General features: G+C 39.1%; 1 protein-coding gene across 1 annotated transcript in view; it reads right to left on the minus strand.

Moving 5' to 3' along the window:
* POU6F2 (POU class 6 homeobox 2) overlaps positions 1-20,758 on the minus strand; it is a gene marked incomplete at its 5' end in the record, with an annotated part of 540,881 nt that overhangs the window by 33,473 nt on the left and 486,650 nt on the right. Inside the window, one exon of the mRNA XM_081147129.1 lies at positions 14,248-14,394. Coding sequence (XP_081003255.1) covers positions 14,248-14,394 — 147 coding nt within the window. The remainder of the gene's footprint in view (positions 1-14,247; positions 14,395-20,758) is intronic.

Raw genomic sequence — 20,758 nt, forward strand, 5'->3', positions numbered from 1 at the left:
CCTCCTGCACACACCCCGACTGGAGCTGGGGATTGAGCCTGCAACCGATGTAAGTGCTCTTGGCCAGAATCAAACCCAGGACCCTTCAGTCCTCAGGCCAACGCTCTATCCACTGAGCCAAACCAGCTAATCTCAAAAAATCAAAATGAGTTCTCAGAATCCTGAGTAGCATGCCATCTCTTTTGTGTTCATCTAAGTAATTTATATGTCACCTTTTACATAAATGATTTAAGGATCTTTTCTCTTAAGGATATCGCCCTTTATATTAAAAATTCTAAATAGTTCTTTTATAAGCCAGTGACACTGAGAAGGCTTCCATTTTTAACTTGTAATCAAGTCCTTAAATTCCATGTGAATTTAAAACAGACTTTTGTTTTTCTAGCTGTACATATCACTGATTTTCTCCTTTTGGTTGTCTGGGATAGCTTGCTAACCTCACCTGCAGATTCACTGAAGGCAGATGGAAATGTTTTTATCTAAAGCATCAGGAGAAACCAACAGTAGTTAAATGAACTAGCAGGCAATACCCCTATGGCCCTGCCTTTTATCAAATAAAGTACAACCTTTTGTTATAAGGAAAAGTGGATGTTATTGTGTCCAACAGCCACATAGTCATGCTAGAGAGGCAAGCCAGACATCACTAGCCTTCTGCTGATGATAATCCCAAGAAAACGAGGCAGTCAGTTTACACTGCTACTTGCAGGTGTGAGCAGCAGTCTCAAAATCATCACACTGGTCCTCTCTGTGTACTGGAGTAACCATGGGTTTCAAGACTGAGGTAGTCCTGAAAGGGAACGAGGTGGGAGAGGCAGGACTTGCTTGGTACTTACCATGTGTCAGGTGTTGTGCCAAGCACTTAACATCCTTTATTACCTTTACTTCTTACAACCCTGAAACATTTGTTGCTTAATAATTGAAGAAAGTTAATAGGCAAATGCCATTTTCATCAGATATGATAATGCTGAGTGGCATTATGCTTACAGGCATTTCCACATAAAACTTCAATATATTACATAGACTTTATATCTGTCACTCTAAGTGGATTAAAATGTTTATGGAATGACTACTATGTGGCAGGCTTGGTATTAGACAATTAGATACATAATGCTGAAAATGGTTTCACTCAGAGGAAAACTGGGCTTTGAAGCAGCCAAATCTGGGTTCAAATCCAAGCTCTATCACTTACTAACTGTGTGGTCCTAGGAAGCTGGTTAGCTTTTCTGAGCTTCCATTTCCTCAGCTGTAAAGTAGAGATAATAATGTAAAAACATTGTGAGAAAGAAAAAAAAGAATAAATTTATGCAAAGTGCTTATCAGATAGAGTATTAACTTATATAAAACACTGTATTCATTCAGTCCACAGATATTATTACTTTGTGTATGCTCACTATATGCCAGGTGCTATTCCAGCCATTTGGGACACATCAGTAAAGAAAACAAAAACATTTAAATTATTGTTGGAGCAGAGTGATTAAGAGTAATCTCTGATATCAGACAAAACTGAGTTTGAATCCCAGCATTTCCAACTGGGTTGTCTTGGAAGTTTCTCAGTCTGTACAATGAGGATAAATCATATTCCATGGTTGTGGTAAATGAAACAATATATCAAATGCTAAGCACTCTCTAGCATGTAGAAAGTGCTCAATAAATGGCAGCAATTTATTAATTTTATTATTGTCAGTAGTAATCCTCCTAACAATCCTGAGAGGAAGATACTGTCATTACAAGGGAGGGAAAACTGCCGCTGACCAGATAAGGTACCTTGCCTAGGGTTGCAGAGTTGCTTGGGAATGGCATCTGTGTTCTTTACTCTGGGCTACTTTCCATGTGAGCACACAGACATTTGCACTGTCTGCCTCTGTTTCTCCTACAAGACTGGAATTTTGTGAATATCTATTAGCCAGTGTCAGAGCTAAAGGAGTAATTTTTTTCCTTTGTGTGCCTCTGTGTCCTTTTTTAAAAAGTTTTAATATATCTTTATTGATTTCAGAGAAAGGAAGGGAGAGGGAGAGGAAGAGGAAGAGATAGAAACATCAATGATGAGAGAATCATCATTGATCAGCTGCCTTCTGCACGCCCCCGACTGGGGATTGAGCCCACAACCCAGGCATGTGCCCTGACTGGGAATCAAACTGCAATCTCCTGGATCCTAGGTCGATGCTCAACTGCTGAGCCACACCCAGCCAGGCTGCTTCTGTGTTCTTGCTTAATGCCATTTACTTACAAATTTAAAGCTGTATCACATCTTGAATTTATTATCATGTTCTGAACTCTTCACCTCATAACATTTCAGGATCTACTTATATTATTTTAACAAGGAGGAAAAAGGGTAGTTGAGAGGAATAGCAATTTGGAGCAACATTCCATGGCTAAATCATTACATTCAATTGAATTATACAAAGGCCTATGTAGGGTCACATGAGGATATAGCCCAATTCCCCCTCCCAGTCAGTGGGAAGGTTTCTGCCTGGCAGCGGCCACAAAGAGCAGAGCAGCTCAGACCCAAGTGTTTCCCCACGCCCTTGAGGGCTAACAAGTCTCACCAGACTCTCTGTTTGACCTTGGTCTGCAAGCAGGCCTTTCCCAGCACAGCTCCCTCCCTCTCCCTCTCCCTCCCCTCCCCCTCCCCCTCCACCTCTCCCTCCTCTCCCTCTCCCCTCTCCCTCCTCTTCCTCTCCCCTCTCCCCTCTCCCCTCTCCCCTCTCCCCTCTCCCCTCTCCCCTCTCCCCTCTCCCCTCTCCCCTCTCCCCTCTCCCCTCTCCCCTCTCCCCTCTCCCTCCTCTCCCTCTCCCCTGTGCTAGATAAGTACCCTGGCCGAGTATGCCATTGGGTCTTCCACAGATGTAACAAATAAAGGCTATGTCTTTCCCCTCCCATCAACCCAGTGGTTTTTCTTGGACTCACAAAGAACAGCATGGTTCTCCCAGGACTGGAGCTCCTACAGTACAGCCTACTTCTGTACACTGAACTTGAACCTGGTTCTTCTCACTGTTCTTTGATGTGACTTTTCCATTTCTATCTACCTACGATCTACTTCTCATTTTTTTCTAATTGTCCTGTGAGTTGATATGATGTCTACATCTTTAAGAAGAATGTGTTATGTCAAAAATTTACCAAATGTCAGAGGGATGGAGGGGGACCGGGGGGTGGAGGGGGAGAGAGTAACCAAAGAATTTATGTGCATATATACACAACCCAAGGACATGGACAATGGTGGGGAGAGTGACTGGGGAGGGGGAAGGAACGGGGGGGAACGGGTCATTGGGGAGAAAAAGGGACATCTGTAATACTTTAAACAAAAATAAAAATTATAAAAAGTTAAAAAAAAAAAGAATAAGTTTCTCAGCAACTTTCAAACATACAATAGAGTATTATTAACAATAGTCACCATTCTGTACATTTTACAATACATACACATATCAAGTCAGTATGTTGTACACTTGAAACTAATATGTAAACTAATACCTCAATAAAAATAATTAAAAGTTGAAAAAAAAATTTATAGACCAACAAGAAAGTTGGGTGCATTACTGGGCATATGGTGTAGTAAACAGTATAGTGAACATTTATTTGGAGGTTGAATGCATCTCACATGTGAATTTAATGTTTCCCCCTCTCTGATAAAGCTCTGCTTAACCTTAAAATTGTTTGTAAAAAAAAAGAACTGATGACAATTGTTCTGGGGGTGAAATATAGAATTTTTTCTGTTTCATTGTCTGCAGACTCAAATCAAGTTTAATTCTCATTCTCTCTTTGGAAGAATTGAGACTTAAATAGCTTCCTCCTCCATACCTAACTTTTTTACTAGACACTAAATAATAAAAAGAGAGCCATCATCAACAGCCCGGTGTACAGTCTTTCTGATTCTGGTTTTGTTTAAGTCTATTTATTAAATAAATATCTATTTCCTCAACTATAAGACTCCCACAATTTTTACATTTTAAAAAAAAATATGTTTTAACTGATTTTAGAGACAGGAGAGAAGAGGGAGAGAGAGAAAAAAACATGGATGTGAGAGAGATACATTAATTGATTGCCTCCTGTTGAACCTGCAACCTAGGCATATGCCCTGCCCAGAAATCGAACCAGTGACCTTTTGGTGCATGGAACAGTGCTCAACCAACTGAGCCACACTGGCCAGGGCCATTTTTCACATTTTTAAAATTTGTGAAAGTGGCTGCACCTAACAATTGACATATTTGTTTAATGAAGTAATATTTTCTTCCATTCCAAAAAAGTTGTTATTAAATTGATGGTGTAACTTAAAATCAGTAGTTTCTCAGATTTATAATATAGTAATATATATTTCTTTTTCTTAGAGGGGCAGCTTCCAAAGGGAAGAATCTAGAAATGTCTGGGGCCTTACCATTTTGGGAGCTTAATTAATTCTAAAATAATTTTGCCGTGCAATGTTACAAAAAGCCCAATAGAAGATTCATTGGGGCAGAGCTCCCTATTTAGCTACTTATTTAACCCCATATGAAGCACTCACCATGCACTTCTTTCCTCCTGGATAAGATGCCTTGCTGGAAGGCAGCAAACCTATAGACTGCCAGACTCTGGTGCCTTGAGGCTGATTTTCTCTGGCAAAATTAAGTGGGGACCTGAGGTCAACTTTTCAAGATTATCTCATTACTTCAGAGATTTCCCTGAACTTACTTCTCCAGTTCCTTTGATCAGCAAAAACAATAATGGTGAGAATATTGATTAAAATACCCTATGTTTATTTTGGCAAGGCTTACAGCTCTTTATAGTTTTCATGTGTGTGAGTGTTTATATACCTTCAAGAGAAATCTGTGAGGTTGATAGGTCAAGAATTACAGCTCCTGTTTGCAGGTGGAGCAATGAAAGTTCCGGAGTGACATATTTATGGAACATGGAGGAAATGAACCTAGGTCTTTGAACCCAAGACAGTGAGGGCAATAAGAGAGGAGGGGTGTGGACTTTGGGCTCAGATCTCAGTTCCGCCACTTACTGAAGATGTCATCCCTGGGAGCAGACTTAGTTTGCAGCATTCTGAGAGTTTGCTCATCTGCACAGCTGGGATAATCACACCTACAGATTACAGATAATCAAACCTGTACTCCAACAGGATCACAGTTGATAGCAGCTCCATTTTGAAGGCTCAGTGCATGGGAGATATCATTATTTTCATTATCTTTTATAGAAATCACTTAGCCTGAAAGAACGTTTAGCTGAAACCAGCACTGCTCTAGGAAATAAGATGGTTAAAGAGCATTCCACACTGAAATGAACCACGTGAAGCTTAGAGTGATATTATTTTGCCATAAGGGTTCACTAATTAGAATGTAAACTATGCTGGTGAAACAAAGATCAGAGAAGTCAGACTAGCTCTGAGAAACTGTAAATGGTGTCTTGTACAGTAAACCCTTTATTTTGCGGACTTTGATTTAATGGACTTCAGATTTAATGGACAAAATTTCCAGTCCATATGCCATATGTAAAAATTAATACCATTAATTTTAAAATGCTGCCAACCAAGATTTACTTTAAATTAACAGGTTATTTTTTGTTATTAATTCACTGTTATTTTCAACAAATTTTAGTGAATAGGCCATAAGCTGCTAAAAACACTGTAGTAATTTTGCCAACATAAATAAATATTACATATCTACAACTATAGTCTACATATTTAAATCCAAGAGTCACCACTGGTAAACAATGTTCAGCAAATGATTAGCACGTGATCACATGGCATCTTCTGGTAATTGGTTCTGTTGTCCAAGGGCTGACTTTCTGTAGGTTTTTTTGTTTGTTTTTAATCCTCACCTGAGGATATTTTTTCCATTGCTTTTTCAGAGAGAGTGGAAGGGAGAGAGAGAGAAAAACACAGACGTGAGGGCGACACATCGATTGGTTGCCTGCCTGCCTGCCCTGCGCAGGGTGCCCTGACTAGTACAGTCCTGCAACCAAGGTACATGCCCTTGGCCGGAATCAAACACTGGACCCTTTGGTCCAAGGGCCAATGCTCTAACCCGCTAGGGCTCTGCAGCAGCTTTAAGGAGTGCCATCAGATGTTCCCAGGGCACTAAGCCATACCTCTGCCCTGCGCATTTGTTTACTTGGGGTGACTGGTGAATGTGCTTATTTACTAAACCTACTTACTATAAATTTATAATTACTGTAATACATATAGAAAACTTTTCTGTGAATTTAAACGTCTCATACATACTTAATTTTAATTACACAAATGTGTCTACATAAGTAAAAATTAATTTCTTAATTTTTTAACATATGGATTTAGAAAACCTACTTTATTATATAACGTCCTTTAAGCTTTAAGGGACACCCCTCTCCCCAGTCTGTTATATCAAGGTTTTACTGTAACTTATTACCTTTTTAGATGACGGCTGCTGATTAGGTTGCTCCATTAGTTAATTGCCTCTTTTCCTATTTTAGCTGGGAAGGATGTACTAACAGTCTTGATCCAGAAATCAACACAAGGAAACATTTCCCTATTCCCGGGAAAATGAAATACTCATGGGATGAAGAATTGGAAAAAAAAAATACAGTGGCCAGAAAAAAAATGTGACAGAACAATCCAAAGTCCTGCTTTAGATGACAGAAGCCATGTTTCTCTCTGGCTCGATCTTCAGAGGCAAGCTCCGGAACTGGATTGTTTATTGCAGAATTTTGCCTACCCCTTCAGTTCTGTGTGGCAGGTGGCACTGTTGAGTTTTGCTGGGAAGGAAGGTAGAAAGATTCCAGAGGGTGCTTTACTTTCAGTTCTTGGCCAGATCTTTGGGCTGATTACATTAACGGGATTAACCCTTTCATTTCAGAAGTGGGGGAGGTGAGAAGGGAGAGAGAAGAGGAGGGAGTGGCGATCTTTGGCAGGGCAGGGAAGGTCTGGGTTGAACAATTCCCTGTCATAACGAGGGACAGAGCTTCACTTCTGCTGATGGCGCTGACCGGCTCTGAGACCCGATTGCGCCCAGAGTCCCCGCAGCTGAGCCACGACAGGAGCAAGGCCTCCCAAGTCCACTGCCGCCTAATGACCCCGCAGCCCGGCGAGGGCCGTCAGGGCTCATTAGAGCCCTGCACCATCAAGGACGCCCCACTCTTAGGTTCCACAAGAACTGGAGGGCCAGTCCTCCCGCTCCGCCCTGACCCCCAGCCCTCGGGCTCCAGCGTGACAAAGCTGCGGGAGCGCGCGGCGCGGGGTCTCGGGCGGCACGTGCTCCTCTGTCCCGGGAGCCCTTCGGGAAGCGGTGAGATTCCTCCTGGCTGCAAACCGCCACGCCGTGTGTGCTCCGAAAACGCGCCGAAATCACCACCCGGCCCCCCGTGGCCAAGCGGAGCCTCTCTGGAGGGCGTTTCTTTCTGATTTAAGCCATTATTTCCCTTGAGAAAATGTGGACAGGGATGGATGTGAATTACTTCCTGCAGTATTTCTTAAAGTGCTCTGAGACCCTAAATTCTACAACACGTTGGGTGGACAGTAAATTGGGAAAAGCGGGGTTAACAAAGCGAAAGCGCGTGGGCCGGGCCCCATCCACAGGCAGTCGCAGAGCGGGACCGGAGTCCGCGGAGCGCGCCGCCCGCCGGCCGGGCGCCGCCCGCCCGAGCGCCGCCGCGGAGCGGGGGAGGGGCGCCTGCGGCCCGCCCCCCGGAGAAACGTGCTCCTAGGCAGCGGCCTCTCTTGAAGGGGGAAATAAAGTTCTCAACTGGGCTCAAAGGGTAAATTTGATATGCTAGTAGAAAGATTGGGGCTGTTCATTGTTATTGCTTTATCACCAGTACCCAAATGAAGCCGAGGTAAAATTCTTATAATGTCACGAACCCCATGAACATATATTTCCCAGCCTCTAGAAAGAGCAGATTTTAAAGAATGTTATTCTGTTTACAAATGCCATTTGACATGTATTTAACTGAATGTGATCGAATTTTTACACCTTTTAAAAACTTCATATGATATTTACAAGTGAGAAAATAAAATCTTTTGTCAGACGTTTTTGAGGTTTGGTTTAGAACACGTGGCCAAACTCATTATTAGTTCAGCATATTGCATAAATAGATTGCGCTGGTCAGGGTATGTGGGGGGAAATATACAGACGACGACTCTGAGTTTTTAGATACCTATGCTTGAGTTTTCAACAAAAGGTGTTTGATTCTTATTTACGCGAAATGTCTTAACCGAGCCGGGCGGCTGTTGGTCGAGCGCCCTTCCCACACCCCCAAGGGTTCCCGTGAGGCTCGAGTCGGGCGTGCCCCTCCGCTGCGGGCTCGGCCCTCCTCAGGGATACCCGAGGCAGCTACTCTAGGTCACGTTTCTCTCTCTGTCTTCCTCTTTCTAAAATCAATGAAAATATTTTCAGGTGAGGATGAAAAAAATGTCTTAAGAATGTATTCTATGTTTTGTATTAAAATGGTGTTCTGTACACATGATTTTGTGCTATTTTAAAAAATCAATCTTTTTGTATTAAAAATGCAAAACTTGCATGAAAGGAATCACCAGTTTTGTCGTGGTAATCACCCGGGGAAGGGAAGGAGAGGAATGGGAGAAGAGGATGTTTAGGCTTTAGCTGTAGCAGTAATGTTTTATTTCTCTTAAAAATATGCAAGAGAACAGAACTGAAGCTTATATAGAAAAATGCCAATATCTAGGTGGTCATCAGGATGTCTTTTATATTAATTTTTTGAAAAAAAATTTTTATTTTTTTCTATACATTTAATACATTTCATTATTAAAAATGCAATGAAAGAGTATGTGTGAAATTCCCTAAATTCCTGATCAACTGGCTTTAGCTGGACACATCTAATGCATTTCATTTGTTCTAGAAACATTGTCAAAGTTATATACTTTATCTCCTTTGCACAGGATTTAAAATTAGTTTTACAAGTGTGAGCGGCTTGACTGTGTTAGTTCTCCAACAAAGATCTAATAAAACCCATGGAAGGGCTCAGTGGAAACTTATTGAATGAATTCATTATATTTCAATCTTTTGGTTAAGATCTGCATTTATTATAATTTAATTTTTGTCCATCTTGTAGTGCTTTTTTTCTCTAAAAGATTTTCATCTTTTTATTTAAATCATGTGTTGAATTACTTTATCAAGCCATAGTTCAGGGTCAATTGCTGTTATTTTATCCTAAAAAATAGCTGTAACATTGATTTATTGATAATTTATTAAATGCTTAAGACATAGCAGGCACTGTGCTAAGCACTTTTTCTTCTATTACACATTTAGCCCCACAACCAAAAAGTATGTGAGAAGTTTTGTCACTTCCATTCTACTGGTGAGGAAACAGAGGCCTAGAAGAGTTCTATAACGCATCCAAGGCCAGAGAGCTAGAAATGTGTTCCAATCAGACCTGTTTCCTTCAAAGCTATGCTCTAACTTATTCTATTACCTTCTAGAGATATCATTTAGCTTATTATTATTATTATTCAGAGAAACATCCCAATGTAAGCATCATGTTTCTTCCATTCTAAGACATATACTTTTCACCACACTTGAAAGTTATAATATTAGAATGGTCTTCCAGCTGGTGTGTACAAACATGGTGCTGGTGGTGTTCTTGCATCTCCATCCACCCCTATCCAGCTCAGAGTGTTGAACAGAGGTGACTCACCATGGCTGGTTTTGTATAATCCAGGGTGTATCCTCTAACCCACAAGGCTTAGGCTTCTGTTAGTATCAACAGAATGTTTTTCATTAATCAGGGCTTTGTGCTTCTTTTAGGGGGCAACTCCTGTCCTACAGCAAATCTTTTCCCCTCTCCATACCAGCTTTGCTCAGCCACTGTTTATTCATAAAATGGTGTGTGTATTTGTGGGTAACTTGAATGGGTCCTTTTAATTTGTTTCTTCTTTTTCTATATTAAAAAAACAAAAACACATTGTTTAGCTGATTTTTTTTTTTTACTTGACTGGCTCTTTCAAGACCTAAGTGGGGTCTTGGACTTTACTTGGTGCCACTTAAGAAAATTTCACAGTAGTCAAAAGCTAATTTCATCAAGAAACATTCTGAACTTCAGTTAAAAGTCTTTCTTTAGCCCCAGGATAAAATAAAATTTCATTTGCTTTTATTTTTCTGCAATAGTGCCAATAAAGAGATATTGCCAGGGACACAAGGGAAGCCAATTCTATAGATGAACAAATCGATAGTAAATCTACTTGCCAAATCCTAAACATACCTACTGAATGAGTATTATGAACACACACACACACACACACACACACACACACACACTGAACTATCCAAAGTAAGGATGAGTGTCCCTAAAATAACTTAATGTCCTATTACTAAGATTCTCACATTCTCAAACTCCTCACACATAAAGTGGGTGTGTGCACACAGTTATGGATTAAAACCACATAGCATCTTGATTATTAATATCATAACATTTACTGAGTGATAGCATTACTGAGTGATAGCATTACTGAATGCTATCACTCTATGCCTGACTCCTTTCTAAGCATTTTTAATCCTAGAAGCTGGTGACATTATTATCCCCATTTTTCAGATTAATTGAGGTCTATTGCCCAAGGCCCCACAGCTGATGAATGTCAGTCTTATTTCAAACTCCATATTTTTTTCCTGTACACTATACTGCTTCTTGTTATATCTTCAAATATAGGATTCCAGAAAATGCTAGACAAAGCTCTAAACTATGATGATGATGATGATGATGGCAACCCCTTACTGAGTCTTTATGCACAGGCACTACGGTAGGCTTTTTTTCACATATCTCATTTAATCTTAGTAATCTAGGGATTTAGATTTTATTATCCTTATTTTATAGTGAAATTGAAGCTCAGCGAGCTCAAGTAATTTGCTTAAAGTCACAGAGCTAGTTATTACCTGACTTGGGAATTCAAACAAGTCTATTGCTAGTGCTCATTGCATTGCCTAGCCTCTACACTTGCATGGGTTCCTAATTTGGTAAGAGCTAGACATTCTTCTCAGCACTGTAATAGTCATTATAAAATTCATGATCACTAATTACCAATAGGAAGCTTGCTATCTTCCCACCTCAGAGTGAAGTTGACTATAATTTTAAAACACCTTAACATGGTAATATATATACTTAGTGGCTTTAGAATTTAGTATTTATGTTAAAATTAATCACTCTGTAGAACAGTGTTTGACTTTTGAATTAACTGCAAATGAGTCGCAGGGTAAGAAAGGTATAAAAATGACTGCAGTTTTTTCTTCATTTTTGCTCATAATTATTGATTGGGGGGGCATAAAACAAAAATCCTTAAATAAATTGAGATTTGCCATCCTTTTAAATTTACTCAGATCTAATAAATGGAAACATAGTCATATTCCAAACAATAAAGCAAAACTACAAGTCCCAGGTGATGGGATTTCTTGTTGAGAGTCGAAGGCCAAAAGCCTGAAGGGAGATTTGAGCAAGTCTCCCTGTGAAGAGAGTCATCTGCTCACTGGGAGGCTTGCCCAGTGAGCACAAGCCACTGGCCCAGGCTGCCTCATAGAGGTTGCCTTAGAAGTTTGAGGATGAAGCTCTGGTTTAGGAAGGTTAAATCATTGTCTCAAGGTCATACAACTAGAAAAAGGTGAAGCCTACACCTAATCCTAGGCAAGTCTGAATTTAGTTAGGGCTCTTAGTTATTGGATACTTCCACCTTGGTGTCCAGGTAGCCAAAAGACTTTTAGCAGTGGAGATGGCTTCTCTATAGGCTGACCTCACCAAATTATCAGTGGAGTAAAACATGCTCTTCAAGTGTACATTTAGATTTTAATGTTATTATTTCTGGGTGCATTTTCAAATATGGAAAACAGTTAATGTCAAAAACTTATGAGAAAAGAATCTCTAAATGTATTAAGAGTTCTCATTTTGTACCTTTTCTGGGAAAGCTCTTTGGAGATTTTTAAGGAATTGAAAATGGACTGGGTATAGTAATCCTATGTTATGCAGTATTTTGAGCAAGGCTAATTGTATTAACCTGATTACAATATATTTTTACTTTTTGTACCACATTAATACAAGCCAAAAGAACACACACACAGCAAATAATTTTTGCCCTTATTTTTGGTATAATTTGACCACTTCGTAAGACCTGGACAAGTATCTTTGTGACAAAAAGATTCAGGCATGCACCTTTTTCTGGGAAGATGATTGTGTTTCTATTACAAAGATTTTTAAAAATATAGTGGTACATGAATGTGGCCAATTCATCTACTTTGGAACTGTGAGTATCTTGGTCTCTTCTGGTACTGGGAAGATGTTAGATGCCATTGGGCACATTTCTAAAACTCTCAGACAAGATTTCATGAGTGGGCAATATTGATTTCTCTGTAAATGTTTTTTTTCTTCACCACTTCAGGAGGTTGTGTACCATATAAAATCAACTATCATAACACAGTTTATAAAATAAAATAAAGTAAATAATATCAATGCTTATTCACTATATGCAAAGTACCAATCAAGTTTCTACTTTGAAGTTCATTTCTTTATGGGTAATTATGGGCTGGGAGAGATGGAAGCAGGCAGTGGCCAAACAAAGCAAAGGTTGAAATTCTTGCCCTGGATAAGGGGATGGGTTTGTAACTGGCAAAATGATCAGCCATTAAATTATCAGAAGAACAAACTCTAATAATTCCTTCTAAAAACTAAAACATTTTCTCCATCACAAATTCTCAAGTGGTGGTGCATAGTGGTACATTTTACTTGGACACTGGAACAGAAAAATCATAGGGAAATACACATCAGTGGATAGGGTTTCTATCTTGCACTCTTAAAATTTACCTCTCCAGGGCCAATGGCTTGGCAGGAATAAACTGGGGTGTTCTATTTTGGTCACAGCTCTAGGAAACAGTTTCTAGGACTGACCTGATCTGAGAATGAGTTATAGATACTATAACTAACTTTTCCTCCACACAAATACCCATCCCTCCAGAAATCTTAATAGGCTTTTGAGAGCCCCCATTTAGAGCTGCTGCATAAAATGATACTTTGATGAAAAGGGATTGGAACACCGGTTAAAGCCGACATTGAAAGGTGACTGTGGAGGGCACAGTGTTCATACAATCCTCCTTTAATATGTGTGGTGTGCACCTGTGATAAGATGATTCATTACCTGGGGCCGTTCTTTGACAAGCTCTATCTTTCAGCCCTCAGGATTCTGACGGGACAATCCTGCACCCTCCCAGGAAATATAACAAGGTCAGCTTTTTTCCTGGGACGCAAATAGAGATGGGTTAGCTTATAATGCATCTCTGTTTACTCTTTATGTAAAATAAAAGCAGTGTTTGAGATATTGTAATTCTGGTTCTCCACAGAGCAGGCCAAGTAGGAATTTGTAAACTCACTGTTGGGTAAATAACTCTGGGAGGAAAAATCTTGGAGAGGGTGCAAGCTCCTTCTCCTTTGTGTTTCATCATCAGAAATAGCAACATTTGAGATTGTTAGGCCTTCGAATGGAGGGCACCTTGACACCATCAGCTTCAACTCTAGTTTGCTTTTCAAGCAGCTTTTACATTAATTGGGGTCTTGAAGATGGAGCAACTCTTATGTTAAGTTCCATCCGTATCTTCCTTGGTGACCACATTAGCTGTGACCACATCTTGCTGGCACATTAGCAGTGTAAAGGAACAGGCCTACTGCTCAGGACATGAGGAAGGTTTGCTCCACTGGCAGACTGAAGGAAACCTATAAGCATACAAGAGTCTGCTGAGCTTCCATGAGAATCAGCAAGAGTGCCGGCACGTGCAGCTGACTTGCAGTGGGCTTTGTTCTAACTCACCCTTTTTCTTTGATATTTTTACACAGCTTCTTCAGTCTTTTCCCATCACCTCCCAAACATTCAGAAATTGGCTTACAAAACCAATTTATTAAATTAAAAATCTTAGAGCAATTAGAGAAAGAAACTTACCAATTTTCCCAATTACCCAAGTTCAAAAAGAATGAAAAAATAAAAAAGCAAAACCAAAATTTTATTTTTAAAATTTATCTATTTTTTTTAAAAAAAGAATGCCATGTTATGAAAAGTAATTTCTTCATTTAAGGTCATAACGTAAGTCATAGAAATGAAAACAAAATATGACAGACATTCTAGGGGGAAGGAAAAAAATCTTCCTTCTAAAATAAAGAAAAACCTCCCAACCCTCCTCCTATTCTTGACATTGCTAGTAAACATTATTTATTTGCCTTGAATAGATATGGTTACATATCACTGTCATGCAAAAGAAATTAATTTCCTTTTTGAGTTCAATCTGTCATAAAAATTCACTCTTGTTCCCATCTCCCACTCACCTGTCCTTGTGCATTAGTAACTAGTTGACCCGCGACCCCCTGAAGACTGGAGAGGGCATTGCCAAAGGCCTGTGAGCTTGCTATGGAGCCCATGGCTGCTGCTGCTGCAGCCGCTGCAGCCTGACTTGCTAGTGGATTATTTACCAGCTGCAAAGAGAGAAAAGATCAGGGTGAAACCACTGAGAGATGCACAGGTACAGCACACAAATACAATATTCACTGGAGGGAAAAACTTCTCACCCCAACTGGCTCATGCAAAGGCCCTGGAACCTACCATAAGGGGTCCGGTGAACATTTCCCAGAAGCTATGGGGGTTGGGGGATGTTGGAAATGAGGATGGAAGGAAAATATCCTCCACCAACACTGGGTTGCTTAATGAAACCTGGGTTTATGATTAGCCCAGGAGAGAGTGAAGTGGGCCCCAGGGGTGAGGTGGGCCATTAGGATCTTCCCAGGTGGAGAAATGATTTGGGAGGAGTCGCTGGATTTTGTCCTCTAGACTAAATAAAACTCTGAGGAAATGTCCACTTTCCTTGAGGTAACCAGACAGAATGTGAGATTAAAACAGGAGTAAGAGTGAAAGAGAGGAATCGATTTTTTTGGATTTCTTCAAATAAATTAACCTTTTTCACTTGGGAATTGCAATTTCTTTTAGGGTTATCAGGTAAGGCAGATGGCTCACTCCACTTTCTTCTTTAAAGAAGAAGGAAACCAAAATCAGAAGAAACGGAAACCTCCAACCTCTGTGCTTTCAGAGGTTGAGTCTAGGGTTGGGTTTTTGTGGAGGGGGGTGGGGCTTACTCTGACCATTAGATTCAAGGCCAATGAGAAAGGTCCCATGGTGAATTGTTAGGTTGACATCTGCTTGCTATTTTAGCTATACCGTTGCATTGGCCTCATTCCTGGAACAAGAGTGAAATAGGAAGAAAAATTTGATTGGGGGAGGGGGCACTCAATGGGGAGCTTATGGCTGCCAAAATCAGTTTTTCATGGAGACCAATTCAATATTCTTTATCCTGCCAATTTTCCACACCACAGGTTTTCAGGCCTTCTGACCATGAGGCAGAAGTGTAGCTTGAACTAAAATCTGCATTTAGGTTAATGACTAGATATAAATTCAAGAAACATTTAAACTATTTTCACAGTATTGGTTTTGATACATGAATTTCATTTGTGTTTATTCTAGGATGCTATTTTTCCCCATATAGCCCCTCTCAAGTACAACAATTGTGTGTAGTAATGCATTTTCCATCACCAGTTCCCACATTCATGAAATTCCTGCATTTTTGTAAGAACCTGCCAAGACTAAGACTTGGGAGAAAAAGAATTAATGCCATACTTAATTCAAGTCCTGGAAGCTCTTTGAAAGATGCCTCTTTTTATTTATTCATTTATTTTTTTACTTTCTCCTTTACTTTCTTCATTCTTTGTCTCAGTCTCTCTTCTTTCTCTCTTTCTTTTTCTTCTTCTCTCTTTATTTCCCTCAAAACATATTTTATTATTTAATTCCTTTGAAAATTTGCTTAGAATTTATACTATCTCACAAGGAAGGAAATACTAATTGTCAAAGAATATCAAAAAGGGCAGGAATTTAATAACTCTTTTTTCATTAATGTGATATCCTTATCTTATTGATTTCTTTATTCTTTTATAACTAATTTTCGCATAACTAGTTCTACAGTAATTCCATTGACCTATTTTTTTTTTTTTACAAATGAAAATTCATTTAAGCTCATTACTTTATGTCTTTTGCCTTTATGTCTTTCCTAAAAGACAATAATGATTTTTCTTTTTAAGGAGAAAAAAAAATCTCATTTATAAGCCTAAAGAGAAACCCTGTCTTATGCCAGATTACCACCATGAGATTTAAAATTCAGGTTGGCTTTGATCTTTTCTGAGTATATTTTTATAGTGTATACGAGGCAAGTGATGGTAATATTAAGAAAAAACTCTCCTTGTTTTTGGCTTGACTGCCTAAAGTGATCAAATTCATATTGTCTTCATTTTTCACTCCTAAAGTAAAGTGATCCCTTGAGGAATCCCGTCCCCAAACTGCGAGGACAGGCACTGCCCATTGGCACACTATTCTCAGATAGTCTGCCAGCTGCTATGTTTACTTTTTTTAATGTAATACAAGTTGAAATCATAATGAAATTCTTGAGTTTCAGGGAGATCTCAAAATAACCTTCTTAATCCTCAAAGAAAGATCAAATTATGTACAGTTTGGTTTTTAGTGTTGAATATACAATTTTGCGTGAAAAATTTAAGTCAATATACATGGAATTCTCTCTGAAGAAAATAGACTGTGATTCCTATTTCATGAAGGGAAACTATTTTTAGAAATTGTAAGACATTTCTTAACATCTAGGTCAATTAAAAATTCATGTAAGAAATTATGGAATTACTCTCTGGATACAATACAACAGTGTAAATTGAGAATTTCCTACATTTAGGACACTTGTGTATTGTTCAGCTATTAGTTCCATGTATTTTCTGTAAATACGGGCATTATATAAAGGTTAAACTGTTAATCTAAATATAAAACAAAGTAGATACTTAAAAGCAGGCTCTGAGTCTTTGCATTATGGAGCCAGGAATGGGTACCCTTCTGCTGCTTTGGAAGATTGCTTCAGCAACCATGAATGTAAGTGTTCTCTTCATCACCTCAGGTCATGTCACTTTGTATGGTCCCCAGTCATGTCATATGAGCAGTGTTCTTATCAATACTTCCTCTTGATTGAAGACCCCGGATAGATTTGGACAACGGGGTGCCCAGGCACAATAAATGCACATAATGAGCATGCTAATGTTCTGGGACCAACTGGATATTTTGAAGTTGCTGCCAAGTTTATGCCTTCAGATCTTTCATTGCCATTGTATCTGATCAGCAAAGGATGGCCCAAATAAAGTCTGACTGCATTACATACCTGTGTTTTCAACAGACCAACTTGAAAGACATGCTGAATTCTGGTGCATGCTTATTTATAAATGTGGGAGCTCTCAAAGCAAGGATTTGCAGAGGGCTAAAGTTCTCATGTTCCTTCCAAATGGATTCTGGTTTGTGAATACATCAAGCTATAGTTTTGGAATCCTCAGATAGTCTAAAAACCTGCTAAGAGAAACACTAACTTCTTAAGACACCCCCCTCCAAATTTTTAGAGAATAAAATAGCAGAATAACTTTAAAAAATAATTTTGCACCAGTAAGGAAGGACCCCAAACCTCACAAAGCCCTGTCTTTCATTCATGCATTTGGGGGCATCTGCTCTGAAACCAGCCTGCCTTGGCTGTGACTTTTAGTAAACCATGCCTCATTTTCTCATGGGTAAAATGGGTGTAAAAAGTATCCATTTTACTATGTAGAAAGATGAAAAATGTTTGTGATATAAGTGAATAAAACAGTACAAAATGAAAAAAAAAGTAGGCATTTAAAAAATAAGTTATTTCAGATACACACTCACAGAGTTATGATGAGAATTAAGTGATATTACACATGCAAAAGTTTTCAAACAATACTTGGCATATATCATGTTCTTAATAAATGCTAGTTATTACTCTTACAGTTCATATTATGAATGAGGATATTGAACTAATCAATTTATCAGAATTAAAACTTGACTCCACAAATATCTTTTCACTTGTGAAATAATGTAAACCCAGGTAACTATATTCTCTATTTTTATATTTTAACTGTATCCTCCAATTTTACTGTACTTATTTTTTAAAGGGTAGCATGAAAAAAATATTGGATAACTGACATGGTTATTAGGTGAGGTGAGTTTCATGATTAAAAAGACAAATAAGCTTTTAAAAAATATTTCAGAGTGGAGGACATCAGATAGAAATATTTAAAACATTTTTTTCTGCTTGTCTTGGACTTCTGGTATTTGGTTACTTATAGAGAACTCAATAGAGAAAGTGTTGTTTTAATTTTGAGGCCAGTTCAGTATGTGACAGACCAGCAAGGTAAACCTCCTTTCTAGTACATTATCCACACACTTAGTTTACATTTGTTAGATTTCTGTAAGTACACCCATTTTGGAGTTTAATTCTGTCTTATGTCAAAATATTGTGAATAAATCTATCCCACACTTGCTGATCTGATAGTGAAAGCATGCAGGAAGAAGACTTATAAAAAATGTTTTTTAGGATTTGCAATTTCTACATCAACATATCAACATTGATTATTGGGTATAAATCTATAGTGTTTTTGTGCACATCTGTGTTATCTGTGAACACTAACTCATAGTGAGAAGAAAAGCTTTGATAAAGTCTCTTAAAGACATACTCTTAGATGATGTCAAATATGTATGACATCAAATAAGTGTCACCATAGGTAATTCCACTACATGATGGAGGAGGTTTCTTGATCCAAGTCTTGCCTCATCTTCTCTTTATCAGAAATATGCACATCCTACCATTTGCCAAAGAATTCAGGTTTTTAAAATCTGAACATTAGTAATAGCAATACTTTTCATGAAATTTTGCTGATGATATTCTATTATTATAAATCTTATTTACAAATATATGGCAGCAGGATGAGGCAGTGTAGCTATGGCATTCTATTCCTATGTTTATGCCTTTATTCCAAGAGGGCCTTATGAATGCAGAGGCTCAAACCTTTCTTTGGAGCATAATGGACCCATGATCTATAGTTTTATCATTCTCCTCATGAGCTATGTGGATTTTATAGAGTATAGATTTTGGAGCAGCTCTCTTTGCTACTAACTTTTCAATTTAGAATCCTGAAAGTGTGGTGCAATTTGTTTTTAAATGAGGATGTTCATAAATGTATTCATCACACTTCACTCCTTATTTAAGGTACAAAGTGACTTGCAGTGGCCGCCTAGAAACAGGAGGACAAACATGGCTTTTTGAGTTCATTTACATATGTTAGGTCCTTACTTTTCTTATACTGTACAAGTGAAAACTGTGTCTCTTGGTTCCTTAGGATTCTTTTAACCAAATTAGTACTTTCACTTCTTACACTCATGTCTTCTCTTCAAAGATCAAGGAAATTCTAGCAGACACATATGGGAAGGGTGGCCATATTCATCTCAACCACCTACTTGATGTGTGTTTTAGTCTGTGAGGCTTCCCTCCATGGTCTCATGATTATCATGTTATAAAACTCATATAACAGTTGAGAATAAGTTTTGTGTAGTTGAATGTTGAGCCAAGCTTTCCTGCTTGTTCTCTGCCCACTTCCCTACAAAGATGACAACAGTCTGAGGTTCCTCAGAAAGGATGAGGAAGGGAGGAATTCCAATTCCCCAGGGAATCTGGAGTGTGAATTAGGTCCTGCTCTATCTAAGGCAAAGAAGCTGGGCATTCATGCTTCACTGACAGCCCCAGTGAATAGCTCCTGGGGTTGAGGAGAAGGCTGGGAATCAAAGCCCAGGGTTGTTGGCTCTTTGCTCCTGGGGGAAAGTGGAGTCCTTGGCAGGAGGGCTATAGGTGCTGGCCATTGAAACCAGTGCCAAAGAGGTGAGGGGAACTCACAGAAATGAGGGGCTCCAGGTGATCTGGGTGGAACATTAGCACTGCCTGCTACAGTGCAAGTGTCACTTCCTTTTACTCATTAATGTTTATTCCCACAAACATTTATTCACTATGTTTTGGGCACTGTGTGAAGGGAAACTGTGAATGATAGATTGATATGTTCCCTACCCTCATGGCACTTAAACAGGGAAAGAGCTTTTGGTGGGAAGGGATGGAAAGCAGAAAAAGATGAGTGGGCAACGGAGCAGGATACAGACCTGGTGGCAGTCTGGGGTGGGGATCAGAGAGAGAAAAGATGGTGGGTTCAAAGAGACCTAGGAGGGGCAGCTCTGAGTCTGCGTACCTGTACTTGCTTGGAGTTGCACAGAAATGTGACTGGCAATTAATGAGCCACTGTATCTGAAAGAAGCAGCAGCATAGTGTAAGAGTTAAGAGCTTGAATTCTGGAACCAGATTGTCTGGTTTTCAATTCCAAGGCTGCCAGTGATTAGCTGTACCTTTATGCTATGGTCTAAATGTTTTGTGTCTCCCCACCCCCAATTCATATGTTGAAATCTTAACAGCATTTTGAATCTGATAGTATATTACTCATTTGTTTATTCTTTTCATTCCTCTCTAGAATTTAAATTTTTGTTGACTGCTCTATTTTCAGCTCCCTCAACAGTACCAGGCACTCAGAAGGCCCTTAAACAATGTTTATTAAATAAATGTATGAATAAGTGAGTTTAAGATCTTTAGGTCTCACTGGGAACTTGGCGGGAGTTTGACTCTTCAATATTTAGAGAAAAGAGTAAAAATTTTGGAGGAAAATTTGTCCAAACCCCTCTTTTTTTTACATCCCATACTTTACAGTCTCCCACACCATGCTGATTGGCAAAAGCCTGGAACTTAGGTGATATGGTTCTTAGGATTCTTGAATAACCCCTGATGTGTCAGTCATGTCAATTGGCACCAGCCCTTATAGTTTTCCTTCAGCTGCCCAGACAGATTCCCATAAGATGAAAGGGACA

Source organism: Miniopterus schreibersii, assembly GCF_964146895.1.
Source record: "Miniopterus schreibersii genome assembly, chromosome: 9".
In the NCBI taxonomy this organism is placed as follows: domain Eukaryota; kingdom Metazoa; phylum Chordata; class Mammalia; order Chiroptera; family Miniopteridae; genus Miniopterus; species Miniopterus schreibersii.